At 48.6% G+C, this 24,311-nt stretch overlaps 1 protein-coding gene across 2 annotated transcripts in view; it reads right to left on the bottom strand.

The window, feature by feature from the left end:
- Nucleotides 1-604: 604 nt before the first annotated feature.
- The window catches only part of LOC141974671 (5-hydroxytryptamine receptor 1D-like), a 146,462-nt gene continuing 122,755 nt past the window's right edge, over nt 605-24,311 (bottom strand). The window contains exons 7-8 of one of the 2 annotated variants that reach the window (XM_074934593.1): nt 8,457-8,624; nt 605-6,652 (exon numbers count right to left, since the gene is read on the bottom strand). In XM_074934593.1, coding sequence (XP_074790694.1) covers nt 6,614-6,652; nt 8,457-8,624 — 207 coding nt within the window. In that variant the 3' untranslated portion in view covers nt 605-6,613. The remainder of the gene's footprint in view (nt 6,653-8,456; nt 8,625-24,311) is intronic. The other variant, XM_074934592.1, reaches the window with a different exon arrangement.

Raw genomic sequence — 24,311 nt, 5'->3', positions numbered from 1 at the left:
CCCCTTTCAGGTAGTTGAAAGCAGGTATCAAATCCCCCCTCATTCTTCTCTTCCGTAGACTAAACAATCCCAGTTCCCTCAGCCTCTCCTCGTAAATCATGTACTCCAGCCCCCTAATCATTTTTGTTGTCCTCTGCTGGACTCTCTTCAATTTGTCGACATCCGTTCTGTAGTGTGGGGCCCAAAACTGGACACAGTACTCCAGATGAGGCCTCACCAATTGTATGACCCTGAGGAAATAATGTATTTTTGTTAGTTTATTTTTGTATATTTTTTTGATGGTGGAGGGTTGATTTTAAAGGTGTAATTGATTTTAGGAAAGAGCTGTCATACGTTTTTCATTTTTGTGTTTTTAAAATGTGTTAATTTTATTGAGCAGTGTTGATTTTAAAACATGTATTTGTTTGATATGAATTATAGCCTAGGGCTACGATGCTACATTAATAAATTTGATTTCAGTTTGCTGTGGGAGCATGGATGTGAGGTCATGTCAACTCCATAGATGGAGAAACTAAAAACCTGCCAAGTCACAAACAAGATGGGTAAGAGAACCACTACAGCCCCAAATCACACATAACCCAATAACATGTACAAAGGGATAATTTTATTGATTACATATTGTAGAGCTGACAGCATCAGTCAGGAGATACATGCAGATAAACTGTGTTTAAACTTGGCATGCAGACTAGGAGCACTATATAACTGGTAGGAGGTGAGCACCATCTTTAAGCAGTGTGGAGAGGAATGAGCAGGCTTTCCCCTGCTGAACATGCTTACATGAGTTTTGTGAGAGTCAGGACACTGCTGGTAGCTCTCTTGGTGTGTCTGGAGTAGAGGGGAACTGTAAATAATAGAACCTCGGAAAAGAATTAACTTGAATTGGACTCACATAATTTAGCAGGAATATGTGAAAAGGAAAAGATACCTGGTTTACTATCTGCCTGTAACACCATGACTGGACCCAGTTCCCCAATCAAACATCTACAAATACAAAAAAATGTATTTAGTCTCTTAAAAATATATTCCACACTATCTGGAGTGCTCAGGGGCTGAATGGCAGCAAGGCAAAGATGCCTCCCCAGTGCACACTGGATAATCAAGGAAGAGTTAGCTGATCCCTTGTGCTGTATGCCCTACAAAGCAGCTACATCACTGTTCACCTTTTGCGCAGTAAATGGTCTTTATGCACGAGTGGGGTGAGTGTGGCTAGTTCTATTAAATGTGGGCATTAGTTTAATTATTTCTCACTCTGTGTAAATCCTTCCCCCCAGACACCCACCGGAGCCACATGCACCCTATTCCTTGTTTTCCTTGCTTTTCTGAGCATCTTCAGCATCATAGCCCTCCTGTTGCCTCTTTCATGTGTAATGAGCTGGTACCTGGCAATTCCCAGCACTGATAGACTGAGACAGCAATGAACATCAGGAATTCAGACTCCTGAATTTCCAGAGCCACTGGAGGGGCCATACCTTGCGCAATGCATCCCCAGGGATGGCTGCAGCTTCATTTCCAGACAGGAGGGAAGCTGAAGGGAGCTACTCTTGAACCACCTAGTCCAAGAGGTGCCTGAAGCAGGCCCGGCCTGAGGCTGTCCGTGGCAGTGTGAACACCCCCTCGGTAAATACCAGTTTTGCCAAAACCTCCTCTCTAGCTGGGAGGAGTGGTCTGCATATAAAGGGTTGGATTTCTTTTCAAGTGTTTCTTGGGAGACGAGAACAACAGTTACACACTCCCACAGGCAACAAATACAGTTACAACTTTGGAATTCTCTGAATGTCTGATTCACATTTTCAGCATTATCAAGTCCATGGAAACCCCACCATATTCATATGCTACAATTACAAACAACATTTCCCCAGTGCTGACAATATTTACAAATATTTACTCTATTTTACAGCTGTTCTCAAAAGTGTGCAATTTGAGTAAAATAGCATGTTTCCTGAAATCATTCATATTAGTTTAATAATACAATCAGCTCCTATTGCACTCAGGTTTAGGGGATATGTCCCCGTTAGGTTTCAATGAGGATTTCTCGCTCAGAGTTAATCTCAGATTTGTTAAGACAATAACCCACAACCTACAGTTACTGACTGACATTTACATTCATTATTTACAACCAGTGAAATGGTAGTGAGATTGTTTCTGTTCAAGAACAGGAATCCAAATAATATGTCTTAAAGTAGTGAATGAACAGTCCAAACTACTGGCCAGGATAACTGAAGACAAGTTCTTATCTGCTCCTCTCTCTGGGCCCCAGGGCCCTGGAGTAAGGAGACAGCACTGGATCCACTGTGTCTGGCTTCCATAGGACCCTCCTGCGGAGTGTAGAAGTGGCACTGGACACTCCAGTGCTTCTTGTCCACAGCTGAAAGGCTGCTGATGCTGTGTGTGGACAGGCTCTGACGGGAGCTGGAACCATTCAGAGTTAACGATGAGGCTCACTGCATTTGCCCTTGGCTCTGGTGACAAGGCCGTTAGAGGGAAAGGGCAGTGGTCGCATTGGACCTGAATTTCAGAAATGAGTTTAAATGCAGGGAAGGTGAGCTGCCCCCCTGTGCTGATTGTGGGGCTTGAGTTTTATGGCTGTCCAAATGGGGAGTTCCTGTTTGCAGGCAGACCACTACCCAGTGTATGGATAACTGCATCTAAGGTAGCATGGCCCCATTCCTGCTCTCAGTGACGTGTCTGGCAACACCCCCTCTGGCTTCAGTGGGAGCAGATGCAGGGGCTGTGTGAACTCTGCCTCATTAGCAACATAAGGGAACGAGGTTCTGTCCTCCTGCCCAGGTTCTGCGCAGACTGAAGGGAGCTGGAGTGATGGTGCATGTAGCACAGCTCCCGCCTCAGGAGACACAGGGGCATTAAGCTGAGGAATGGCAAGGCCAGAGATCACTGCTGGCTGTGTTTGCCCAAGGCCCTGATCCAGCAAATCATCTATGCATGTGTGTAGCTTTCATTCTGAAGTCAGTGGGACTGTACTTGGGCTGAAAGTTATGCACATACTTAGGAGTTTCATTGGATCAAGGCCAAAATCACTTTGCTGCACAGCATCTTAGAGAGGGAGCCTGTGAGGGCTAGAGGACAAGGCAGGGACTTGTGGGTACACGACTGGCATCTGGTGACCTCAAAGCTGCCCCAGTAAGGAGTGAAATGAATGCCTTGGAAAGAGCCAGTGGCAGGCCTGTACTCAGCTGAGGCAGGGCGGGAATGAGGAAAGGCTGGGAAGGAACCACAGAGTCTATGCTGGGTACGTGACCCTCGAGGGCACTGAGAAGGGTTGTCCAGCAGGGGAACAGCCACAGCACAGACACCTTCACCGAGGCTGGGATGAGCTACTGCAGGCTAATGCCCCTTGGTGGCCATGGGAATGGTTCAGCTAGTTCCTTGCATGAACGGCAAGGCTCAGAGAGCTACTCTAACCCTGCACAGAGGGGCAGGCTCAGCCAGCAGCAAGCTAGTGCAGGGACTGGCACAGAGGCACAATGGCAGAAGAACAAGCCTTTGGAGGATGGGCTCACATGCTGCTGGTGCCCAGGGAGCCATTTACCACGGATGACATAGCCCAACTCACTGCTGAGACGAGGTCCAGTGAGAGCACTGGGATTTAGGCTTCAAAGTGACTTCAGCACTGTTGAAATTTTAGCCATGAACCTTGGGAAAGTAAGGGGGAAAGAGGTAAAGAGCAAGGATTGGTCTATTACCAGCATACAACGAAAGCCTTGTACTGTGACTTTGACTATGCTTAGAGCGGAGTCAACTCAAAAGTGCAATCACCCTTCCCAAGAGAATGAAACCAGCCACGACCCAGATGTGGTTGTGCTGCTCGTCCGGCTGGACGGCCTGGGGAGCACTTCTGCCTTACTGCTCACACAGCGCTGCCTCCTGTGGGGTACCCTGGGAATTTGGGTCCAGTGATGGTTCAGGGCATTGCTGCTTCCAGGTGTGATGGGACAGGATGTGCCCAGCTTAAAAGGAAAGAAGGCAAGTGAAGGCTAAACCCTCCCTCCGCACCCCTGGAAGGAACAAACATGGCAATTGTGTGGAGCATTAACGCTGTCAACAAACACTGAGTTCCAGCCTCGTTCCCGTTCAGCAGAGATTCGTGGTGGCTGTGAGAGGGTGGGGAGGAAACTGTTCTACGCAAGGGCGTCCTACCAGCAGAGGGCGAAGAGCCTACTGCAGCTGCCTCAAAGCGTAGGTGGAGGAGTCTGCAGGACTCCTTCTGCCCAGCACATGGCGCAAAGTAGAGGGACTGGAGCAGTGGGCCCCAAGGGGAATTGGTGCTACATAAGGTGTGAGGGAGGGTGTCAGATGGACCCCAGGGCCTGAGCCCCACAGGTGGGCCAGTCTGCAGTGTAGCAGCACAGACTTGTATCTGCAGCAGGCTGCTCCCCAGCAGCTAACAGTCTTACAGGGAAGCCCTGAGATGTTACGTAGTAAGATATTTGTTCTGGGAGCAGATCACCCCCTCTCTTCGCCACAGTGACTAAGGCTCAGGACACTCCTGTCATCAGGGCATGCTTGGCTCTGCTGTCCTTACCATATGAGGTTGCAGCATGGGCAGGAGGCAGCCACAAAATGAGCTCAGCTCTCCTGGTGTGGGGCTGAGGGCATGAATGTCAGGCAATGAATCCTCCCCTCACATTGCACTGGATAGGCCAAGCACAGGGGCTCTGAGCGAACTGGCCCTTACCCAGCAGCCTCCCAGGCTGAGCTCCTCCATGGCTTCCAGATGCTGGGGAGACCCAGTGGCAAGCATGAGGGCAAGGCAATGTTGTTTCCTGGGACCTGACAGGGACTCCTTCCTCCCTGGGCCTGAGTGCAGAGTGCCCCAGTTACAGTGCACGGGGGCTCAGTAGACTCCTATTATTGCTCCAGCTTCCCTCCCTAACCCCAGCCCCTGGATTGGCTGGGCCCACTGGTGATCTCCTATGGGGAGGGGCAGCCACTCCTGATGGCTAAAGGAGAGGTCTGGGGAAAGGAGCAGGTGTTTCTATATGTGAGTTGGAGATGGGACAGGGATGGGGTTGCCTATGTGAACATGAGGGCTCTGTACCCATCTGTGGTTCACATGCAAACTGCCTTCCCCGAGAACAAACAGACTAGGAGATCACTGGACTGGTCTGGGAGCCAGGCAGCACCTCTCCCCACCGCGCCCTCCGCACTGACCGGGCTCGGAGCCATGCTGCACCTCTCCCCGCCCAGCAATGACCAGGCTGGGAGCCAGGCTGCAACTCCCCTCCCCCTTCCCGCACTGATCGGGTTGGGAGATATGCAGCACCCCCTTCTCCCTCACTGACCAGGGTGGGTGCCTTGCAGCACTAACAGCCAATGCAATGAAGTCTGCTTCTGTCCCCTTCCCCTCCCCATCTCTTTCTGCTGAGGACATTGACCTTGGAAATACACGTCTATAGTCTTTGATTGTGCCTGGATCCTAGCCAGGGTGGAATGGCTCCCAGCCTGGCCAGAGGGGAGACAGGAAGATTCAGACAACCACCCTGTCCTGGAGCATGATGGGGAGATTCATGGAATAGCCCCTGTCCAGAGGGCTAGTGGGGAGAAGGTAGAACAGCCTCAGGCCAGAAGGGAGAAGCACAGGATGATTCCTGGCAGGGCTGGAGAATGGCCTGAGCATATTAATACCATCTTAGCTCAATGCTCATTTGTGCCTTTTGGGAAGAAAGAGAAGCCCCTCTTGGAGAGGAGGGTTCTGCCTTTGAATGCAGGGTGCAAAGCTCCATTCATGAACCTTAGTGCATGGCAGCTAAGGCGGGGGAGGAGGGTGGCTCGGGGGGCCATGGGAACAGAGAGCTCTGGTTGAAAGGCAGCTAGGTCCAAGCGGGGGGAAGCGTTCATTGCGGTTTCGCTTGGCTCAGTAAACAGCCTTGTATTATCAAATCTCTGGCCGAGGAATGGGGTGGCAAGGCATGCCAGGCCTGTGGCAGGAGGCCTGGGGAAGAAGCTCTCTAAGCAATGTTCTCTGCACAGGGATGTGACCTGAGGTGAATGCGTTCCTCCTACATGTGGTTGAAGAGTTCTTGGAAATCCTGTGCTTTCCTGGTGCAAGGTGTTTTGACTGAGCAATAGCAGAGGCAGATTAAGAATAATGCAAACTTTCATCATGACACTGAAAACTTTCAGATGTGGAAGGACTTGGTTCCTTTTGAAAAACCAGATGTGCTCAGCAGCTGTGAGAGCCAGTTGCATTGTGGCCACTGGGGTAGGTCTAGTGTTCTTTATAAATTACAGTGGTTAATGTAGGGTTCTCTTTTGTACTGCAAGTACCGTAACAGGCTACAGAAGCAGTGGCCATGGACCCAGAGGGGTTTCCATGCTGATACAGACCTATATTCCTGTGGAGACAAATCCAGTCTCAGCCCAGAGATGAGAAGTGGGGTTCCCCTGAGAGAAGTCTCTGCAGCCACCTTCCTGGCAGAGAAGGAAAATGTGCTGGTTAATCTTCTGTCCCACACAAATCACATCAGAAAACAGATTCCAGGCTAGATGAAGGCTTCGTTGCATTTACAAGGCAGGAATGACACCCATGCAGCTGGTAACATCCTTGGCTCTTGCCCCACGAAATGGAGTGTTCATTTGGTGAAAGGAAAGAAGTTCATCTCCTAGAGGTCATCTGGGAGGAGTGGGAAATGGCCTAGAAGAGAGAACCCCACAGCATCACATACTGAGCAGCTCAGAGATCACAACTTCTCTTGGAGAGCCACCATCACCCAAGCCCTCTCCCTTTACCTCTCTCCTACCTTCCCCTGGGGGCAGCAAATGCCACAGCCTCATATACGAGACAGGGCAACTCAGAGGGAGCAGACAAGGTCAGATCTGGCCAGTGGATCCTACCCCTTTTCTGTATTTACACTGGAACAGCTCTGACATGCCCCATCTCATCCTTAGGCTTCCCAGTGATACCATGGCCTTTACCAGGGACAGGTCCTATTTGTTAAATCAGTGTCCTTGAGCTACAGAAGGAGAACACAGTTTTGTAGTTGCTGTTTTCTCAGTTTTATGGAATTTATCCCTTAGGGACCTGGCATGTTTCCCAGTGGATATAACCTGGGCACTAGTTTCCAGGGTTTTCCACCTGCCAATCTCAAGAAGGCAGCCTATGAATCTATGAATCGCACTGGGTTCATCTTGTGCATCATCACCAGTAATAGGTGACCCTGCAGGGCCAAAATAAGCCCTCAGCTAAGAATGTGGAGCCCCATTTTCTGCAGATCATGACCCTAATGACACCCGTGAGATGCCCCTAGCCTTAAGGGGTCCCTGTGGGAATACTTTGGCTGCAGAACAACTACCATTGGTGATGATGCAGGGAATGGAAAGAACCCAGCTTGACTCTCAGACCCGAAGAGGAGTTGGTGGCATTGACAGTTATAAAACAGGTCTTCTTATTTCCAAATTAGACAAATCTGATCTCGATTCATGGAGACACAATGCATATGGAGCCCCATGATGCCATTTGACAGTCACTTTTCTCAGCAGTCACATTAAGTTGCATAGTGCTTACTTTGCTAACAGCATACATCGAAAAAAGCATATTCATGACAGATGTCATGCATCTCTAAGTGCCAGTACAGACAGGCTCTGCAGGAACAACAGCCAAATGTCAAAAAATTCGTCTCTTTATGGGTTCCCAGGCGGTGTTTCCCAGGCTTGGCCATGCACATGCTCAGGCTCATGTCAGCTGACCCAGGCTTGCAGGGCTCAGGCAACAGGGCTGTTTATTGCTACAGAGGCATTTGGGCTCAGGCTGAATCCCAGGCTTTGGGACCCCATGAGGGGGAGGGTCCCAAAGCTCAGGGTCCAGCCCAAGCCTGAACATCTGCAACTACAATTTCAGGGGCCTGCAGTTCAAGCCCTGCAAAGCCAAGTCAGCTGCCATGGGCTGCCGTCGGTGTTAAAGTGCAGTGTAGGCTCATGCAACCCCCCTCTGAGTTCTCTGTGTGGGGAGGAAAGTGGTACTTGTGAGAGAGGATTTCCTCACCCCCCACTGCTCCAAACACTGACAAACGAAAATCAATGGCAAGAGACCCTGCACACAAGCCTATACCCAAAGGAAAGTTCAGAGTGAGGCAAAACAGGATGTCACCCCAGCTGATTTGCAATCTGTTGGGTTTGCTTCTCAATGAACACTGAACAGAAAGAGTTCTGGGCAGCTCCAGCACTGTTCCTCACCCCTAATCACACAGGGAGTGAAAATAGCCACCTGACCTTCCACCCACTTACCTATGCCCCTGTGACCCTGTCCCCTGTGTGAAAAGAGGTAGGAAGTATCTTCATACCCCAAGCACATGGGCAGGAATGTCCCTCCAACCCTGCAGCAGCAGTGGCCCCAGGGCTGACCTGGCTGTAGGGTGAAAGTCAGTGAGCTTGCAAATCTCTGAAGCACGAGACTCAGGCTTCACCCTTGACCAGTTTAGTTCTCTTTAGAATAGACCTACCTGGTCCTCTGTCTTGCTGCCCAGCTGTGCATGGGGGCTGGTTCCAGGGCGCCGCTGCAGCTCCATCTGGGAGGTTGGCCTTTTCTCTGAAGTCTCAGCCTGGGACAGCTGTTCAGAAGAACCATATTGTTTTCTTCTGGAACTGGGAACAAAATCTTTGCTTTCCTCCTGTAGTAATAGAAGCAAAAATTTCGGAAATCTTGTGCTGTTCAATACATCAGAGAGTGCCCGGAACTGTAACTGCATCCAAGAGTCCTGCAGGTTTGCAGCATCAGAGAAGTCATGGCTAATTTAGCTAATGTGCCCACTTGCCCACAGTGAGTTTCACCATCCATTGTGCTGCCCAGTCTCACAGAGGCATAAAGCCTTCTGGGGAACCTCACAGTCCTCTGTCAGTTTTACTGATGAAAATAACTTTGAATCATCAGCAAATAACCTGCTGCCCATGTATTCCCACAGCAAACACAGAGTGCAGAATAACTGATGCAGTGACAAAGTTCCAAAGTTAAAAACCAGTTTAATCAGTCAAGAAATGCAGAAACTAGGACTGCAACAGCACCATTAACTTGGCTTCAGGGCAAACTGCTTCGTTTTCAATTAATATTTATCAAAATAAACAGCAGCGTTCTGAAGCCAACATTTTTCGAAGTGGGCACTGAGTGAGGGGCTTCCCTTTTTGGGTGCCCAGCATTAGACACATAGGCCCAGATCCTTAGAGATACCTCAGCATTGCTCTGATCAGGGTTGCAATGCGTAACCCCTAGGTGCTCTGCCGCCCTGTTGCATTTCAGCCTATGCTAGGTGCCCAGACCCCCCATAAGAAGCCAGGTAGCTGAGCAGAGAGCCATGTAAGCCAGTCAGGAGCAAAAGGTTGAGGAGAGGGGTAGAGAGAAGAAAGTGGCATAGATGCCTCAGTGGCTGACCTGGTAAGACCTGGCACCTCCCTCCACTGAGGAGCCTCAGCCACGAATGCTCTCCTGCAGTTAGGGTCCTAGGTCCAGATTCTCAAAGGTATTTAAGCACCTAATTCCCATAGGAGTTAGGTGTCTAAATACCTTTGAAGATCAGGGCTCTAAGCCAGTTCAGCAGCTCAGGTAGCCCATGTCCTAGCATCTGCAACCATTTCTCTCTCTCTGTTTCTTGCTCATGCTTGCCCCCTCTCTCATGCTTGCCCTACATTTCCCTTTGGCCCCGATGCTCTTTTCTGCAGATGCTCTGCTGCCTATTGGTGGCCTGTCTCCAGCCCTCCTGCTGTGGGGTCTGACTGGTATCAGGACTTAGGCCTGCTCAGAGAATGCCGACTGGATTAGGCCTCACTACCAAGCCAGGCATTCCCCTGCCTAGTTTGAGAATCCTGCTTTGGGGGTTATGGGGTTTCAGCTTCAGCGAGGGCTCGGAGCAGCTCAGTAGCTGTGGGGCAGAGTCAGTACTTCAGCAGTTGTGCAAATCCGGACCAGTGGAAACTTAGGTACCCAGGGCACTTAGGCGCCAGCTGAGTCATGGCTTTCAAAATGCCAGTGGCACCTCAATGGCGCGCTTAGGTAGGAGCATAGGAAGATAGGCCTCTAAGCACTTTTGAGGATCTGGGCCCTAGAGTTTGATTTTGAGAGATGAAGAAAGTCTACAGCTCCCATTGATTTCAACCGGGTAGCCAAAAACTGGATACTCTAAAATTAGCAGCTGTCTCTGAAGATGGGACCCTAAACTACCTCTTAAACAAGCAAAGCAGAATTCAAATATACTCCACCTTTGCAATGCATCTGGTTACCTATTGCTACTGGAAGCAACTTTTCCATTTCTGGACTTTGTGGTTGCAAATGTGCATAGTCACATAAACATAACTTTATGCATTTAGTTTGTTTTAAAGAAAAAAAATATCTACTAACTCTGAAGAGTTTGGTTTAATTCAGTGGGAGTCAGATCAGCCCCACATATTTAGCAGAGAAATGTCTGGAAGTTGAAGCAAGAGAAGTTCAGTCTGGAGATACGGCGTACATTTTTAACAGTGAGAGTAATTAACCATTGGAACAATTTACCCAGGGTCGTGGTGGATTCTGAATCACTCACCATTTTTAAATAAAGATTGGCTGTTTTTGTAACAGCTGGGGCAGTTCTCTGGCCTGTATACACAGGATGATCACAATAGATGATCAAAATCATATGATCCCTGCTGGCCTTGGAATATATGAACACCCTCATTCTTTTCTTATTCCATCCACATTCTAACACCACTCTGTGTATTCTTCCTAGAGTTTTATCTGGGATGATTATAGGAAGATTTTGAAACAAGAAGAATGTCCTTCGCAAAATATTCATTTTGAGTGTGGCTAGTATCCCTAAACAAGAAATTGCATACTTCCCCCAGCACTCCAAATCTTTTCTCATTTCCTGAGGTAGTGCTCTGATATTGAAATCATGGAGCTCTTCTAGGCAGTTTGAGATCTGATTCCCAGATATTTGTATCCAATGTTTTCTGGAGGGGTGACTTCTCAGTGTCTGGCAAATTCACAGACAGCACTTCAGATTTGGCATAATTTACTTTAAAGCCACTCATTTTCCTAAAGTCATGGATTTCTTTAGCTGTTTGGGTTAGATACAAATAATATCACATCTCTGGTGATTACAGCTGACGTGTTCTTGCAAGTTCTATTCCTGTGATAATTCACTGTGCAATAGGCTCCATTGCTAAGGCCGCGAGTTTGTCACAGAGATCATGGATTCCATGACTTTCCAGGACCTCCGTGACTTCTGCAGCGGCTGGTGTGGCTGGCCTGGGGGCCGCCTGAGCAACTCAGGCAGCCTCTGGGCCAGCTGCACTGGCCGCTGCTGGGGCAGCCTTGGGCCACGGCGCCCCCGCCCTCAGCAGCAACAAGAGTTTGGGTTGGGGGCTAAGGGCTGGGGCACAGGAAGGGGTGAGGGCTCTGGGGTGGGGGCATGGCCAGTGGACTCTGCATGCTGCCTCTGTGTGCAGGCACCACCACAGCAGCTCCCATTGGCTGCGGTTCCCAGCCAATGGGAGTTGCGAAGCTGGTGCTTGGGGTGGAGGCAAAAACGGAGAGCTGCCTGGCCATACCTCTGCCTAAGAGCTGAGGGATGTTGCCACTTCTGGGGAGCTGCGGAGCCGGATAGAGAGCCTGCCAGCCCTGCCAACCCCTCCCCAACTAGTGGGGGTCCCAGGCCAAACAGTGCCACCCGCCTCCTCCCCAACACCTGCGGGGAGTGGGGCTGTGGCACCCCCAGGCTGCGGCACCCCCAGGCTGCTCCCCCACAGCACCTGTGGCACCCCCTCCCCAAGATTTAGTCACGGGTATTTTTAGTAAAAGTCATGGACAGGTCATGGGCCGTGAATTTCTGTTTACTGCCCGTGACCTGTCCATGACTTTTACTAAAAATACCTGTGACTAAAATGTAGCCTTATCCATGGCTAATGTGAAGATTAAAGGAGATAAAGGACACCCCCCTTTAGTTCTCCAGCACAATTCCCACAAGAGAGACTTTGAACAGAAAGGGCTAGATCCACAAAGGAATTCAGGCCCCTAACAGACACTTCAGATGCCTGCATCCAACATTTAGATCCTCAGAAGCCCCACTCAGCTGCAACTTAACCCTGTAGGCACCTAAATTTCCACCTGCAAAGTCACTTAGATGCCTAAAATCTGTCACTGGGTATGTGCACAGTCACCTCAGTCCTAACACCTAGGTACCTCGCTCGCACGAGAGCCCTGGCAGCAGCCTCAATTTCACCATTCCCATGCCGACAGGGCCAGCTGGAGAGGCAGGTGCCCTGGGTGCCAATTTCTGGGGATGCCAACTCAATACCGTAGAGTTGGAGTGTGTGACATCACTTGGCTGGGTTTTTCCACCCTGGTTGGCAAAACACCTAGGGCCAGATCTGCCCATCTATCTTGCCTATGGGGCCTCACTTTGGCAGGCATGGGAGACTTCAATCACCCCAATATCTGCTGGGAGAGCAATACAGCGGTGCACAGTCAATCCAGGAAGTTTTTGGAAAGTGTAGGGGACAATTTCCTGGGGCAAGTGCTGGAGGAATCAACTAGGGGCAGAGCTCTTCTTGACCTGCTGCTCACAAACAGGGAAGAATTAGTAGGGGAAGCAAAAGTGGATGGGAACCTGGGAGGCAGTGACCATGAGATGGTCGAGTTCAGAATCCTGACACAAGGAAGAAAGGGGAGCAGCAGAATACGGACCCTGGACTTCAGAAAAGCAGACTTTGACTCCCGCAGGGAACTGATGGGCAGGATCCCCTGGGAGAATAACATGAGGGGGAAAGGAGTCCAGGGGAACTGGCTGTATTTTAAAGAATCCTTATTGAGGTTACAGGAACAAACCATCCCTATGTGTAGAAAGAATAGTAAATATGGCAGGCGACCAGCTTGGCTTAACAGTGAAATCCTTGCTGATCTTAAACACAAAAAAGAAGATTACAAGAAGTGGAAGCTTAGACAAATGACCAGGGAGGAGTATAAAAATATTGCTCAGGCATGCAGGAGTGAAATCAGGAAGGCCAAATCACACTTGGAGTTGCAGCTAGCAAGCGATTTTAAGAGTAACAAGAAGGGTTTCCACAGGTATGTTAGCAATAAGAAGGTGGTCAGGGAAAGTGTGGGCCCCTTACTGAATGAGGGAAGCAACCTAGTGACAGAGGATGTGGAAAAAGCTAATGTACTCAATGCTTTTTTTGCCTCTGTCTTCACGAACAAGGTCAGCTCCCAGACTTCTGTACTGGGCAGCACAGCATGGGGAGGAGGTGACCAGCCCTCTGTGGAGAAAGAAGTGGTTCAGGACTATTTAGAAAAGCTGGACAAGCACAAGTCCATGGGGCCAGATGCGCTGCATCTGAGGGTGCTAAAGGAGTTGGCGGATGTGATTGCAGAGCCATTGACCATTATCTTTGAAAACTCATGGTGATCGGGGAGGTCCTGGCTGATTGGAAAAAGGCTAATGTAGTGCCCATCTTTAAAAAAGGGAAGAAGGAGGATCCGGGGAACTACAGGCCAGTCAGCCTCACCTCAGTCCCTGGAGCGGGTCCTCAAGGAATCAATTTTGAAGCACTTAGAGGAAAGGAAAGTGATCAGGAACAGTCAGCATGGATTCACCAAGGGCAAGTCATGCCTGACTAACCTAATTGCCTTCTATGATGAGATAACTGGCTCTGTGGATGAGGGAAAAGCAGTGGACATGTTATTCCTTGACTTTAGCAAAGCTTTTGATACCATCTTGCACAGTATCCTTGCCAGCAAGTTAAAGAAGTATGGGCTGGATGAATGGACTATAAGGTGGATAGAAAGCTGGCTAGATCATCGGGCTCAATGGGTGGTGATCAATGGCTCCATGTCTAGTTGGCAGTCGGTATCAAGCGGAGTGCCCCAAGGGTTGGTCCTGGCCCGGTGGATTGCACCCTCAGCAAGTTTGCAGATGACACTAAACTGGGAGAAGTGGTAGATACGCTGGAGGGTAGGGATAGGATACAGAGGGACCTATTCAAATTAGGGGATTGGGCCAAAAGAAATCTGATGAGGTACAACAAGGACAAGTGCAGAGTCCTACACTTTGGAAGAATCCCATGCACTGCTACAAACTAGGGACTGAGTGGCTAGGCAGCAGTTCTGTAGAAAAGGACCTAGGGGTTACAGTGGATGAGAAGCTGGATATGAGTCAACAGTGTGCCCTTGTTGCCAAGAAGGCTAACAGCATTTTGGGCTGTATAAGTAGGGGCATTGCCAGCAGATTGAGGGACATGATCATTCTCCTCTATTCGGCATTGGTGAGGCCTCATCTGGAGTACTGTGTCCAGTTTTGGGCCCCACACTACAAGAAGGATGTGGAAAAATTGGAAAGCATCCAGCAGAGGACAACAAAAATGATTAGGGGCCCGTAGCACATGACTTATGAGGAGAGGCTGAGGGAACTGGGATTGTTTAATCTGCAGAAGAGAAGACTGACGGGGCATATGATAGCTGCTTTCAACTACCTGAAAGGGGGTTCCAAAGAGGATGGATCTAGACTGTTCTCAGTGGTAGCAGATGACAGAACAAGGAGTAATGGTCTCAAGTTGCAGTGCGGGAGATTTAGGTTGGATATTAGGAAAAACTTTTTCACTAGGAGGGTGGTGAAGCACTGGAATGGGTTACCTAGGGAGATGGTGGAATCTCCTTCTTTAGAGCTTTTTAAGGTCAGGCTTGACAAAGCCCTGGCTGGGATGATTTAGTTGGGGATTGGTCCTGCTTTGAGCAGGGGGTTGGACTAGCTGGCCTCCTGAGGTCCCTTCCAACCCTGATATTCTATTATTCTATGCTCAGAGCCCTGTGCTAAACAATGCTGATCCAGGAAACGCAGGTGTTGGTGCTGCCTCCCCCTTATAGCCTTCAGCCCACCTACGTGACTTTAGAGTGGAGACCCAGGTTCAAATCCCTTTCGGCTTGCTGAGGAGCAGGGATTTGAACTCCCATCCCCCTTCAGGCTGCCCTAGCCACTGGGCTGTGGATTAGCATGAAATAGGTCTCTTCTAGTCTCGCCTGTTGATGCTGTTCCACTTTGTATAAATAGTTAGTCACTGGGCCAGAAAAAGAGTGTCTGACTCTTAGCCCAGCAGTTTGGGCACTCAATGAGGATGGGGGAGACCCCTGTTGAAGACCAGTCATCATTGATAACTTCCTTTTTGAAATACAGACATCAGAACTAGACAGTATCTAGTGATGGTTGCACTAAGGCCTTACACAGCGGTAATACCACCTTCCTACTGTACTTGCTATTCCCGTTTGTAGATCCAGGGACCCCTTATAGCATCACACTGGGAATTCATGTGCATTTGGTTATCTACCATAACTTCTAGGTCAGTGGTTCTCAAACTTTTGTACTGGCGACCCCTTTCGCTCAGCAAGCCTGTGTATGCGATCCCCCTTATAAATTACAAATCCTTTTTTTATATTTAACACTATTATAAATGCTGGACGTGAAACAGGGTTTGAGGCTGCCAGCTTGCGACCCCAACATAATAACCTTGAGACCCCATGAGGGGTCATGACCCCCAGTTTGAGAACCAGTGCTCTAGGTCCTTTTCAGAGTCACTGCTTTCCAGAATACAGTCCCCCATCCTGGGAGGCTGATTTATATTCTTTCTTCCTAGACATATGATCTTGTATTTGGCTGTATTAAAATGGATGTTGTTCAAATGAGCCCAACTTACCAAGCAATCCAGTTCGGTTGTCCCCATGATTATTTACCACTCCAATTTTTTATCTCATCTGCAAACTTTACCAGCAATGATTTTATATTTTCTTCCAGATCATTGATTAAGATAAAGAACAGAACCCTGTGGGATCCCACTAGAAACATCCTCATTGAATGACAGTTACAATTACTTTTTAAAGCTATTTAATAATATAGGCTATGTTGATTTTGTGTAGTGCTAATCTTTTTTAATCAGCATGTCATGCAAGACTAAGTCAAATGCCTTGCAGTAGTCTACAGGAGTATTTTATATTAACAGTTACATTTACCAACCAAACTTTTAATCTCATTAAAAATATCCAGTTTGTTTGACAGAACCTATTTTCCATAAAACCACGATGACTGGAACTAATTATGCTACCATCTGTAACTCCGTATCAGCCTTTCCATGATTTTGCTAGGGATCAATGTCAGGATAATCCACCTATAGTTCCTGAATCGTTCCTGTTTACCCTTTTAAAGTACTGGTACAACAGTAGCATTGTTCCAGACTTCTGGAACTTCCCTAGTGTTCTAAGGCTTGTTAAAAATCAACAGTAATGGTTCAGAAAGCTTCTTGGCCCATTCTTTTAATACACCGGTAACCTGCAGATTTAAAACCATCCCTGCTAGGAACACCGCCTCACCTCTGAGGTGTTGGGAAGATAAATTGTTTACAATATTTATTTTTTGGTGTATGCAATCTGACCAAGCCAAGCCATAGTGTTCTTATTAGCGATGTTCGAGGCACGAAGACCTCCAGGGAGTCGAGTCATTTTGCAGTCCTCCACAATGTGTGTCACGGTTTGTGGCTGCCCACACTGACATAGTAGTGGACTGTCTCTAAAACACCAACAACATTCCACTGCTGTTTATAAAGAACTAAGAGGCAAATTTTCAAAGGTATTTATATACCTAAAGATGAAGACAGGTGCCTAGTAGGATTTTCCAAAAGGCTAGGGTGCCCAACTCTCACTTAAATCAAGTTTGAAATCTACTGAAATCAATGAGAGTTGGGTACCTAGGATCCTGCTAGGCACCTATCTGCATCTTTAGCTGCCTAAATACCTTTAAAAATCTGGCCGTTACACTAGAATGAAAGCAACATAGACAGTTTCGTCCCAGTCTAATTCTGGTGTTTGCGTAGGATTTCCACTTCTTTTGGATGCTCTTCGAGCCTACTGAGCTCAGGAAGATTTTCAGAAGTGCCAGGTGGATGTTGGCGCACAAGCCCCATTGACTGTCCTTGATCTTTAATGGGACTTGAGGCCCTAAATCCCTTAGGCACATTAAGTACCTCCCCCTTGTTCACATCTGTACTTCCCCAGGCCGATTTTATTCTCCCCCACTACTTCTGTGCTTTGCTCCTTGGAAGGCCATCCCCTCCCTCTCCACCCCAGCATTGGCTCTGAACTAGACACCAGGCTCATTCTAGGATTTGGAGCTTTGAACTTTGCCCTTCAACATGCTCTTAGCGTCTCTCCACATAGGGTTCGCTCTTATGGAACTAATCCCTTAGGACTGTGAGTTTGCTGGGGTGTGCCCAGGATCTTGCCTCCCATCTTTTTGCTCTGTCCTACCTATTGGTTGCCAGTCCTATCCCCTGCTCTCTCTCTGTGTGTGTGTGTGTGTGTGTGTGTGTGTGTGTGTGTGAGATATGACTAAAACTGCTCTCAGGAATGAGAACGGGTTTGCATCCTAAAGTAACTCCACGCTCAGAAATATGATGGAAGAAATTAACAGTTGCACTAGCTCTTTTTAAATGCTGGGTGTATTCTTCTGTTGGCTCCTTCTGTTTCAGAGTGGGCTGTATATGACTTGCATAGGTTTGTAGTAGTGGAAGTTGTATTTTTATGCACTTTGCATTAAGAGTCTTCCAAAGAACTTAAGAACGTCTCTCTGTGATGTATTTTCTCTCTCAGGAAGCTGTTTCTAATGACCTATGGCTGTTACAACTTATTGCCTCCAATGGAGGGTTCATTGTTCTTCTCAAGAAGTGCAGAAAGATTTCACTGTAATACTGTTTCTTTATTTGGGGGGGGGGAGGGGGAGATCTGCTCTAGCAATTATTTGGGGGCAGGTCTCTTTGCCTGTGCTGCACAAATGGTCAGAGTAGATGATCCCAATGGTCCCTTCTGGCCTTGGAATCTATGAAAGCAAGGGAGAACGGAGAGAGGGTCATTTTGAAAATGGGAGGAAGCGAAGGCTAGGCAAGGCTCCTTAACTGGACACCTCACAAGCTTAACAGACAAAGGTCCTGTGCATTCCAAATAATTACACCTTCGTCAATCCAAAGCCAACGCCTTGTAGGCTCAAGTTGTGCCCTGCTCTTGAGGGCTATTTCTAGGCCAGAGGTCAGTGTTCACACCCAAGCCACTGCAGATACGTCTCCTCCGAGAAAGGGCACCCTAGGTTTGTCAGTTAGGTTTGAAAGCTCAGCTTTCATTAAAAAAAATGTTGCCAGCCTTCACAGTTGCAGGGAAAAGCTCACGCTTAACCCAGCTGCATTATTCCTGGGATCCGACTCATGATTTTTGAGTATTCCAGCCATCATTGGGGCTGCACTGCTAAGACATTCATAGCTCTGCCATGTATGTCAGATGTGTCTACTCCAAACTGAAGCCAAAAAATCCTGTATTCCATGCCAGCATGTATTCTTTATTCATCTCTCTGTCTCTCCTCCCGAAGCTGCTCCCTGCACACAATCTCATCTCAATGAAAAAACTCTCTCTTCTACATCTCCAGCCTTCCAAGATCCCTCAGGCACTCGCCCTCTCATTTAAAATACCAACGAGAACATCTTCCTTCCCTCTTACCTAGACTCTGAAATAACAGTTGAGCAACAGAGAACTCAGTGCTAACTGTACTTCCTCAGGGCCAGATTGTCAAGGTATTTAGATAGCTAAATGAAACAGTTACTATAACTGTGGTTCTTCAGAGTCGGAGCCTTTTGCCTAGGAGAACCCGTACAGGGGTGGTGTTCTCTTCTTGTGTCTATAACCCCTCCCCTGGCTATCTGAGGCAGCACCGCCCCAAGCCCCTCAGTCTCTTCGCACCAAATGTCTAGGGCAGGATTTCGCAAACATCATTGCACCGCGAGCCCCTTCTGACAACAAAAATTACTACATGAGCCTAGGCAGGGGGGCTGAGCTCACCCAAGCCCTGCTGCCCCGGGTGGGGGTGCAAAGCCAAAGCCCGAGCCTACCACCCCAGGCGGGGGGAGGGGCAAAGACAAAACCCAAGGGGTGAAGCCGCAGGCAGGGGGGCTGTAACCTGAGCCCCGCTGCTCAGGGCTGAAGCTGTTGGGCTTCAGCTCTGGCCCTGGGCAGTGGGGCTTGGGCTTTGGCCTCAGTGAGTTTAAGCCAGCCCTGGTTGCCCCATTAAAATGGGGCTGTGACCCGCTTTGGGATCCTGACCCACAGTTTGAGAACCATGGTCTAGGGGAAGACGCTAATGCAAAGGGGATGGGGGACAGGATGTGGAATACACGTCTGCATTACATCTCAAAGAACCAGTTACAGTAAGTAACCATTTCTTCTCCTTCGCGTAGACGCAGACGTGTAGGCCCAGTAGGTGACTCACTCTCCACTTGTCCCAAAATCGCTAAACAGATTTTGCTCAAACTTAACAAAAAAAAAAAAAAAATTAAAAAAAAAAAATCAACACGTCACCTTCAGACAGAAGCCAAAGACATAACATTTCAGCCTGGAAGGAGAAAGTCTGAAAATGTTTAGAGTGAGGGAGAGGATGGGAACTTAATTCTCATGTCACTGCTGCTTTGATATACAGCTCAGCTCCATGGAGGAGCCAGAGCTACCACTGTGATTAATAGCAGAGCCACTGGATAAACTGCAGGTATCTTGCATCTTTGACTTGTGGGCCTGGTCTCTGCCTGCTAGTCCATCTCCACAGGAAAGGTTCTAATACTCCAAACCTCCGGCCAGCTTCGAACAGTTGTTAAAAAGAACCTGCCAGAGAAACTCCTGCTTCTTTTTGGAATCTCTCAGAGCGTCTAAGGGGCTGGACACGTAATGTTGCCAATGCTCAGTTTGTTACATCCACTTGTGATCTCTTGAGCAGCTCAAGAATTTCTGACTGACTGGTTTGTGCATTTCTCGCCTGTGACCACCAGAGGGAACTCCCCACGGCCGGAGCTGCTGGCTTTGCCTGGCAGTTTCAATGGGCCAGCACCTGCAGTGCCGCCCCCAGGTTTGCTGGGTCCTACAGGGCAGAGCTTCCACCAGCGGCTGATGCTGAGATGCAGGCTAAAGCTGCCTGCACCTCACAGATTTCCTGGCCACTCGTTTTACAACTGACCCCTCTTTCTATCAGAAGTGAAGAGTCCTGAGGCTGAGGTTACAGAGTGGCACTGAGGGGCAAATCCCATCAAAGTTTAGCCTCCCTGCATGAAGGATTTTAGTGGCCCCTAGTCAGGGTCTCTGTCATACACTGGGCCACATATCTGGCCTCAGCAAATTGGGAAGCCTCCGTTTTCTGCTGTCTGTGTGCAGACCACGGCCCTAGCCCAGGGAGTGGCAGCAGCTTCAGCCCTGTTTAACCTCCCATCATGCTGCATTGAGAGGGCAGAACAATGCTGGGGGGGTGAGAGAGACGGCAGGTGCATTGGCCCTCCATTCCCAAGCCCTGCTCAGCCAACTGCCCTCACCGCAGCAATTGCTGCAGCTGGGCTCTGTGCAGACGAAGCAAGGGACAGGACAGGGGAGATAGGAGAGCAGGGGTAAGCCTCCCGGAGGAAGCACAGGAATGGCCTGGGGAGTGTGGCCCTCCCATCAGCCAGAAGTGGGTAAGTGCCCCCAGTTTGTGTGTGTGTTGAATTTGCACCATGAAATACACACACAAAGAGCCCGACTGAGTGCAAAAACCAGACACCACCAATGATTTTTTAAAATTATTATTTGACAGACAAACTTGTGATTTGAGGGGCAGGGAGCTGTATCATGATATTTGAACTCCCAAAGTTGGTAAGAGCATGGTCCTGGACTGGTAGCAGATTTAAGGTCCGATATCTCACACCAAAGTAAAGACTGGTGTTATATGCCACTTAGAAAGGTCTTCCCACGGTAGCCCTAGCAGACCCCCCAGATACAGACCTAGCTCCTTTAGGGGATTTTTTTGAGCTTTCTCAATTGTATAATTTTCAGCATTGCCAACTTTTACAATTTTATTGCAAGTCTAACAATAGTTGTTGTTCTTCTCAAAGACCACGCTCCTGGAGTCATGTTATTGTGTGAGAAGCTCAGCTTTAATCTAAAAAAATGTTGCCAGCCTTCACAGCTGCAGGGAAAGGCTCACACTTAACCCAGCTGCACGATTTTTGGGATCCGACTCATGATTTTTGGGGTTTGGCAGTACAGACCTTTTCTATCCCTTCAAGATCTGGAAAGTTGGACTCAAGGTGCTAAGTATATGACCACTCAAATGTGTGATGATGGGTAAAAGCTTCATTGGGGCTGCACTGCTAACACATTCATAGCTCTGCCATGCATGTCAGATGTATTTATTCCAAACTGAAGCCAAAAAATCCTGTATTCCATGCCAGCATGTATTCTTTATTTATCTCTCTGTATCTCCTCCCGAAGCCGCTCCCTGCACACAATCTCATCTCAATGAAAAAACTCTCTCTTCTACATCTCCAGCCTTCCAAGATCCCCAAGGCACCCGCCCTCTCATTTAAAATACCAGCTAGAACATCTTCCTTCCCTCTTACCTAGACTCTTAAACAGTTGAGCAATGGAGAACTCAGTGCTAACTGTACTATCTGAGGGTCAGATTCATTTAGGTACCTAAATACCTTGACAAAGTTACTGCAACTGTGGTTCTTCAAGATGTGATGCAGACTAAGTGTAAGTGTGCTCATGCCAGAGTTCGAGCCTTTTGCCTAGCAATACCTGTAGAGGGGCAGTGTTTGTGCCTTGTGTCTATAACCCCTATATTAGGCAACGCCGTCCCAACCCCCCTCAGTTCCTTCACACTGAATATCTAGGGGAAGACTCCAATGCAGAGGGGATGGAGGGCAGGTTGTAGAATACACGTCTCCGTCACATCTCAAAGAACCACAGTTACAGTAAGTAACCATTTCTTCTTTGAGTAGATGCAGACATGTATGCCCAGTAGGTGACTTACAAACAATATGCCCGTCTCGGAGTCTATCTGAATAAGGATCGCAGGACTGCTCTTCCAACGTTAGTGTCTCCTATGGAGCAATCACGTAATGGTCTGTAAATGTATGGATGGATGGCCACCTGCAAATGTCCAATATGGAAATATCACTGAGGAACACCACCAATGTTTCCTGTGCTCTCGTGGAATGAGCCTGTATCCGCTGAGGAATCATAGCTGGTGCTATCTCATATGCAGTCTAGATACAAGACATTATCCGTCTGGAGACGGCCTATGCAGACACCGCTTGTCCCTTCATGCAGTCCACATAGGATACGAACAGGCCAGGTGAAGCGCGAAACAGTTCAGTCCTATTCAGTGTCTAACGTTTGGAAGCGTTGCTCCTCGGGGGAGGAATGCAGCTTACGGGAAAATACAGACAAATACACCACTCATTTCAAATGCAACTGAGACACCACATTGGATAAGAACTTCGGGTGTGGCTGGATCATTACCTTGTCCTTGGAAAACTGTGTGTAAGGAGGCCCCAGAGGCAATGACTACCAAGAATGCAGTTTTCTGAGACAGGAGGGGCAATGGGCAGGAAGCATGAGGCTCGATGGAGGTCCCATAAGAGCTGCTAAAACAGTGTTAAGGTCCCACAAGGGGACTGGCCCTCAGACCAGAGGGTGCAGGTGGAGAAGTCCTTTCAGAAATCTCATCACCATGGCATTGGAAGAAACTGATTTCCCTTGGATAGGTGGATGAAACATGGATATTGCTGCCAAGTGCACTCTCAGAGATCTGAGTGCCAAGCCCGATTTCTGAAGGTGAAGCAGGTACTCCAAGATGTGCTGGATGGAAGTCCCCATTCTTCCACTTTGCCAATTAGGCTGTCCAAGGGAAGGTTTCCTACTGCTAAGTAGAACCTGTTGGACAGCCTCCAAGCAATGCTCCTCCTCTTCATTCAGCCATGCAGCAGCCACGCCATAAGGTGTCGGGAGCTGATCGCCAGATGCAGAATGCAGCCATAGTCCTGTGTGAAGAGGTTGGGAAGGAGAGGCAGTGGCATGGGAGGCTGATCTGACAGACCAAGGAGGCCTGAAAAACAACAATGTCTTGGCCATGCCAGGGCAATCAGGACGAGCCTGGCTTGATTCACCTTGAGCTTGGCAATGACCTAGGGAATGATTGGGACAGGAGAGAAGGCATATAAGAGAGTCGACTGCCAGCTGCAGTGGAAAGTATCAGAGAAAGAGAGAATCATAGAATCATAGAATAATAGAATATCAGGGTTGGAAGGGACCTCAGGAGGTCATCTAGTCCAACCCCCTGCTCAAAGCAGGACCAATCCCCAATCAAATCATCCCAGCCAAGGCTTTGTCAAGCCTGACCTTAAAAACTTCCAAGGAAGGAGATTCTACCACCTCCCTAGGTAACGCATTCCAGTGTTTCACCACCCTCCTGGTGAAAAAGTTTTTCCTAATATCCAACCTAAACCTCCCCCACTGCAACTTGAGACCATTACTCCTTGTCCTGTCCTCTTCTACCACTGAGAATAGTCTAGAACCATCCTCTCTGGAACCACCTCTCAGGTAGTTGAAAGCACCTGAGAGAGCCTGGGCTGAGACCCTCCCCGAGAGCAGAATAGGTGACACTCCTTATTTTCCCCTGTTGCAAACAAACTGATCACGGGGATGCCCCATACTGCAAAAGCAATCTGAAGGACACTCCTTCAAGGGACCATTCGTGGCTCAGGGAGAAAAACCTGCTGAGACACTCCGCAAGATGGCTCTGCACCCCTGGCAAGTGGACAGCTACCAGGGCGATGTTTTCTTTGATGCAGAACTGCCATAGGTTGATTGGCTCTAGGCAGAGCAATCTGGAGTGGGCTCCCCCTTGTTTGTTCTAATAGTATATTGTGGTGGTATTGTTGGTGAGAAAGTGAACCACTGAATGCCTGTTGTGGTCCTGGAAGGCATGACACGCATTGTAAATAGCCTGAAGCCCCAATACATTGATGTGGAACGAGGTTTCCTGTTCCAACCACAGGCCCGACACCCTCAACAAGTCCAAATGTGCTTCCCCAACCCAGAAGGGATGATTGTTAACCACTGATTTGATGGGGGAGGACCGAGTGAAAGGAACTCGTTGGCACATGTTGCATGGGGACTCCCACCAGTGTGGGGACTCCAGGACCAGTGGAGGAAGGTGAACCAACCAGTCCAGAGATGCAGGGCAGGGCTGTAAACCATCCTGAGCCATATCAGAAGAGGGTGAAGATGCAACCTGGCAAACTAGACCACCTGGGTGCAACTGGACACGTGGCCCCAAAGGCTCAAAGACACACAAACTGTCATGGAAGGCTGTGATTGTAGACTGAGACACATTTGTTAATTGCCTGGAAGCAGTCGCTCAGCAAGAACACCCTCAACTTTGTGAAATCTAACAGGACCCCAGTGAATTCCATTTATTGAGTGGGAGCCAAGGTGTTTAGAATGAGTC

The sequence above is a fragment of the Natator depressus genome, chromosome 19 (genome assembly GCF_965152275.1).
Source record: "Natator depressus isolate rNatDep1 chromosome 19, rNatDep2.hap1, whole genome shotgun sequence".
Lineage (NCBI taxonomy): Eukaryota > Metazoa > Chordata > Testudines > Cheloniidae > Natator > Natator depressus.
This window is presented reverse-complemented; position numbering and strand designations above follow the sequence as displayed.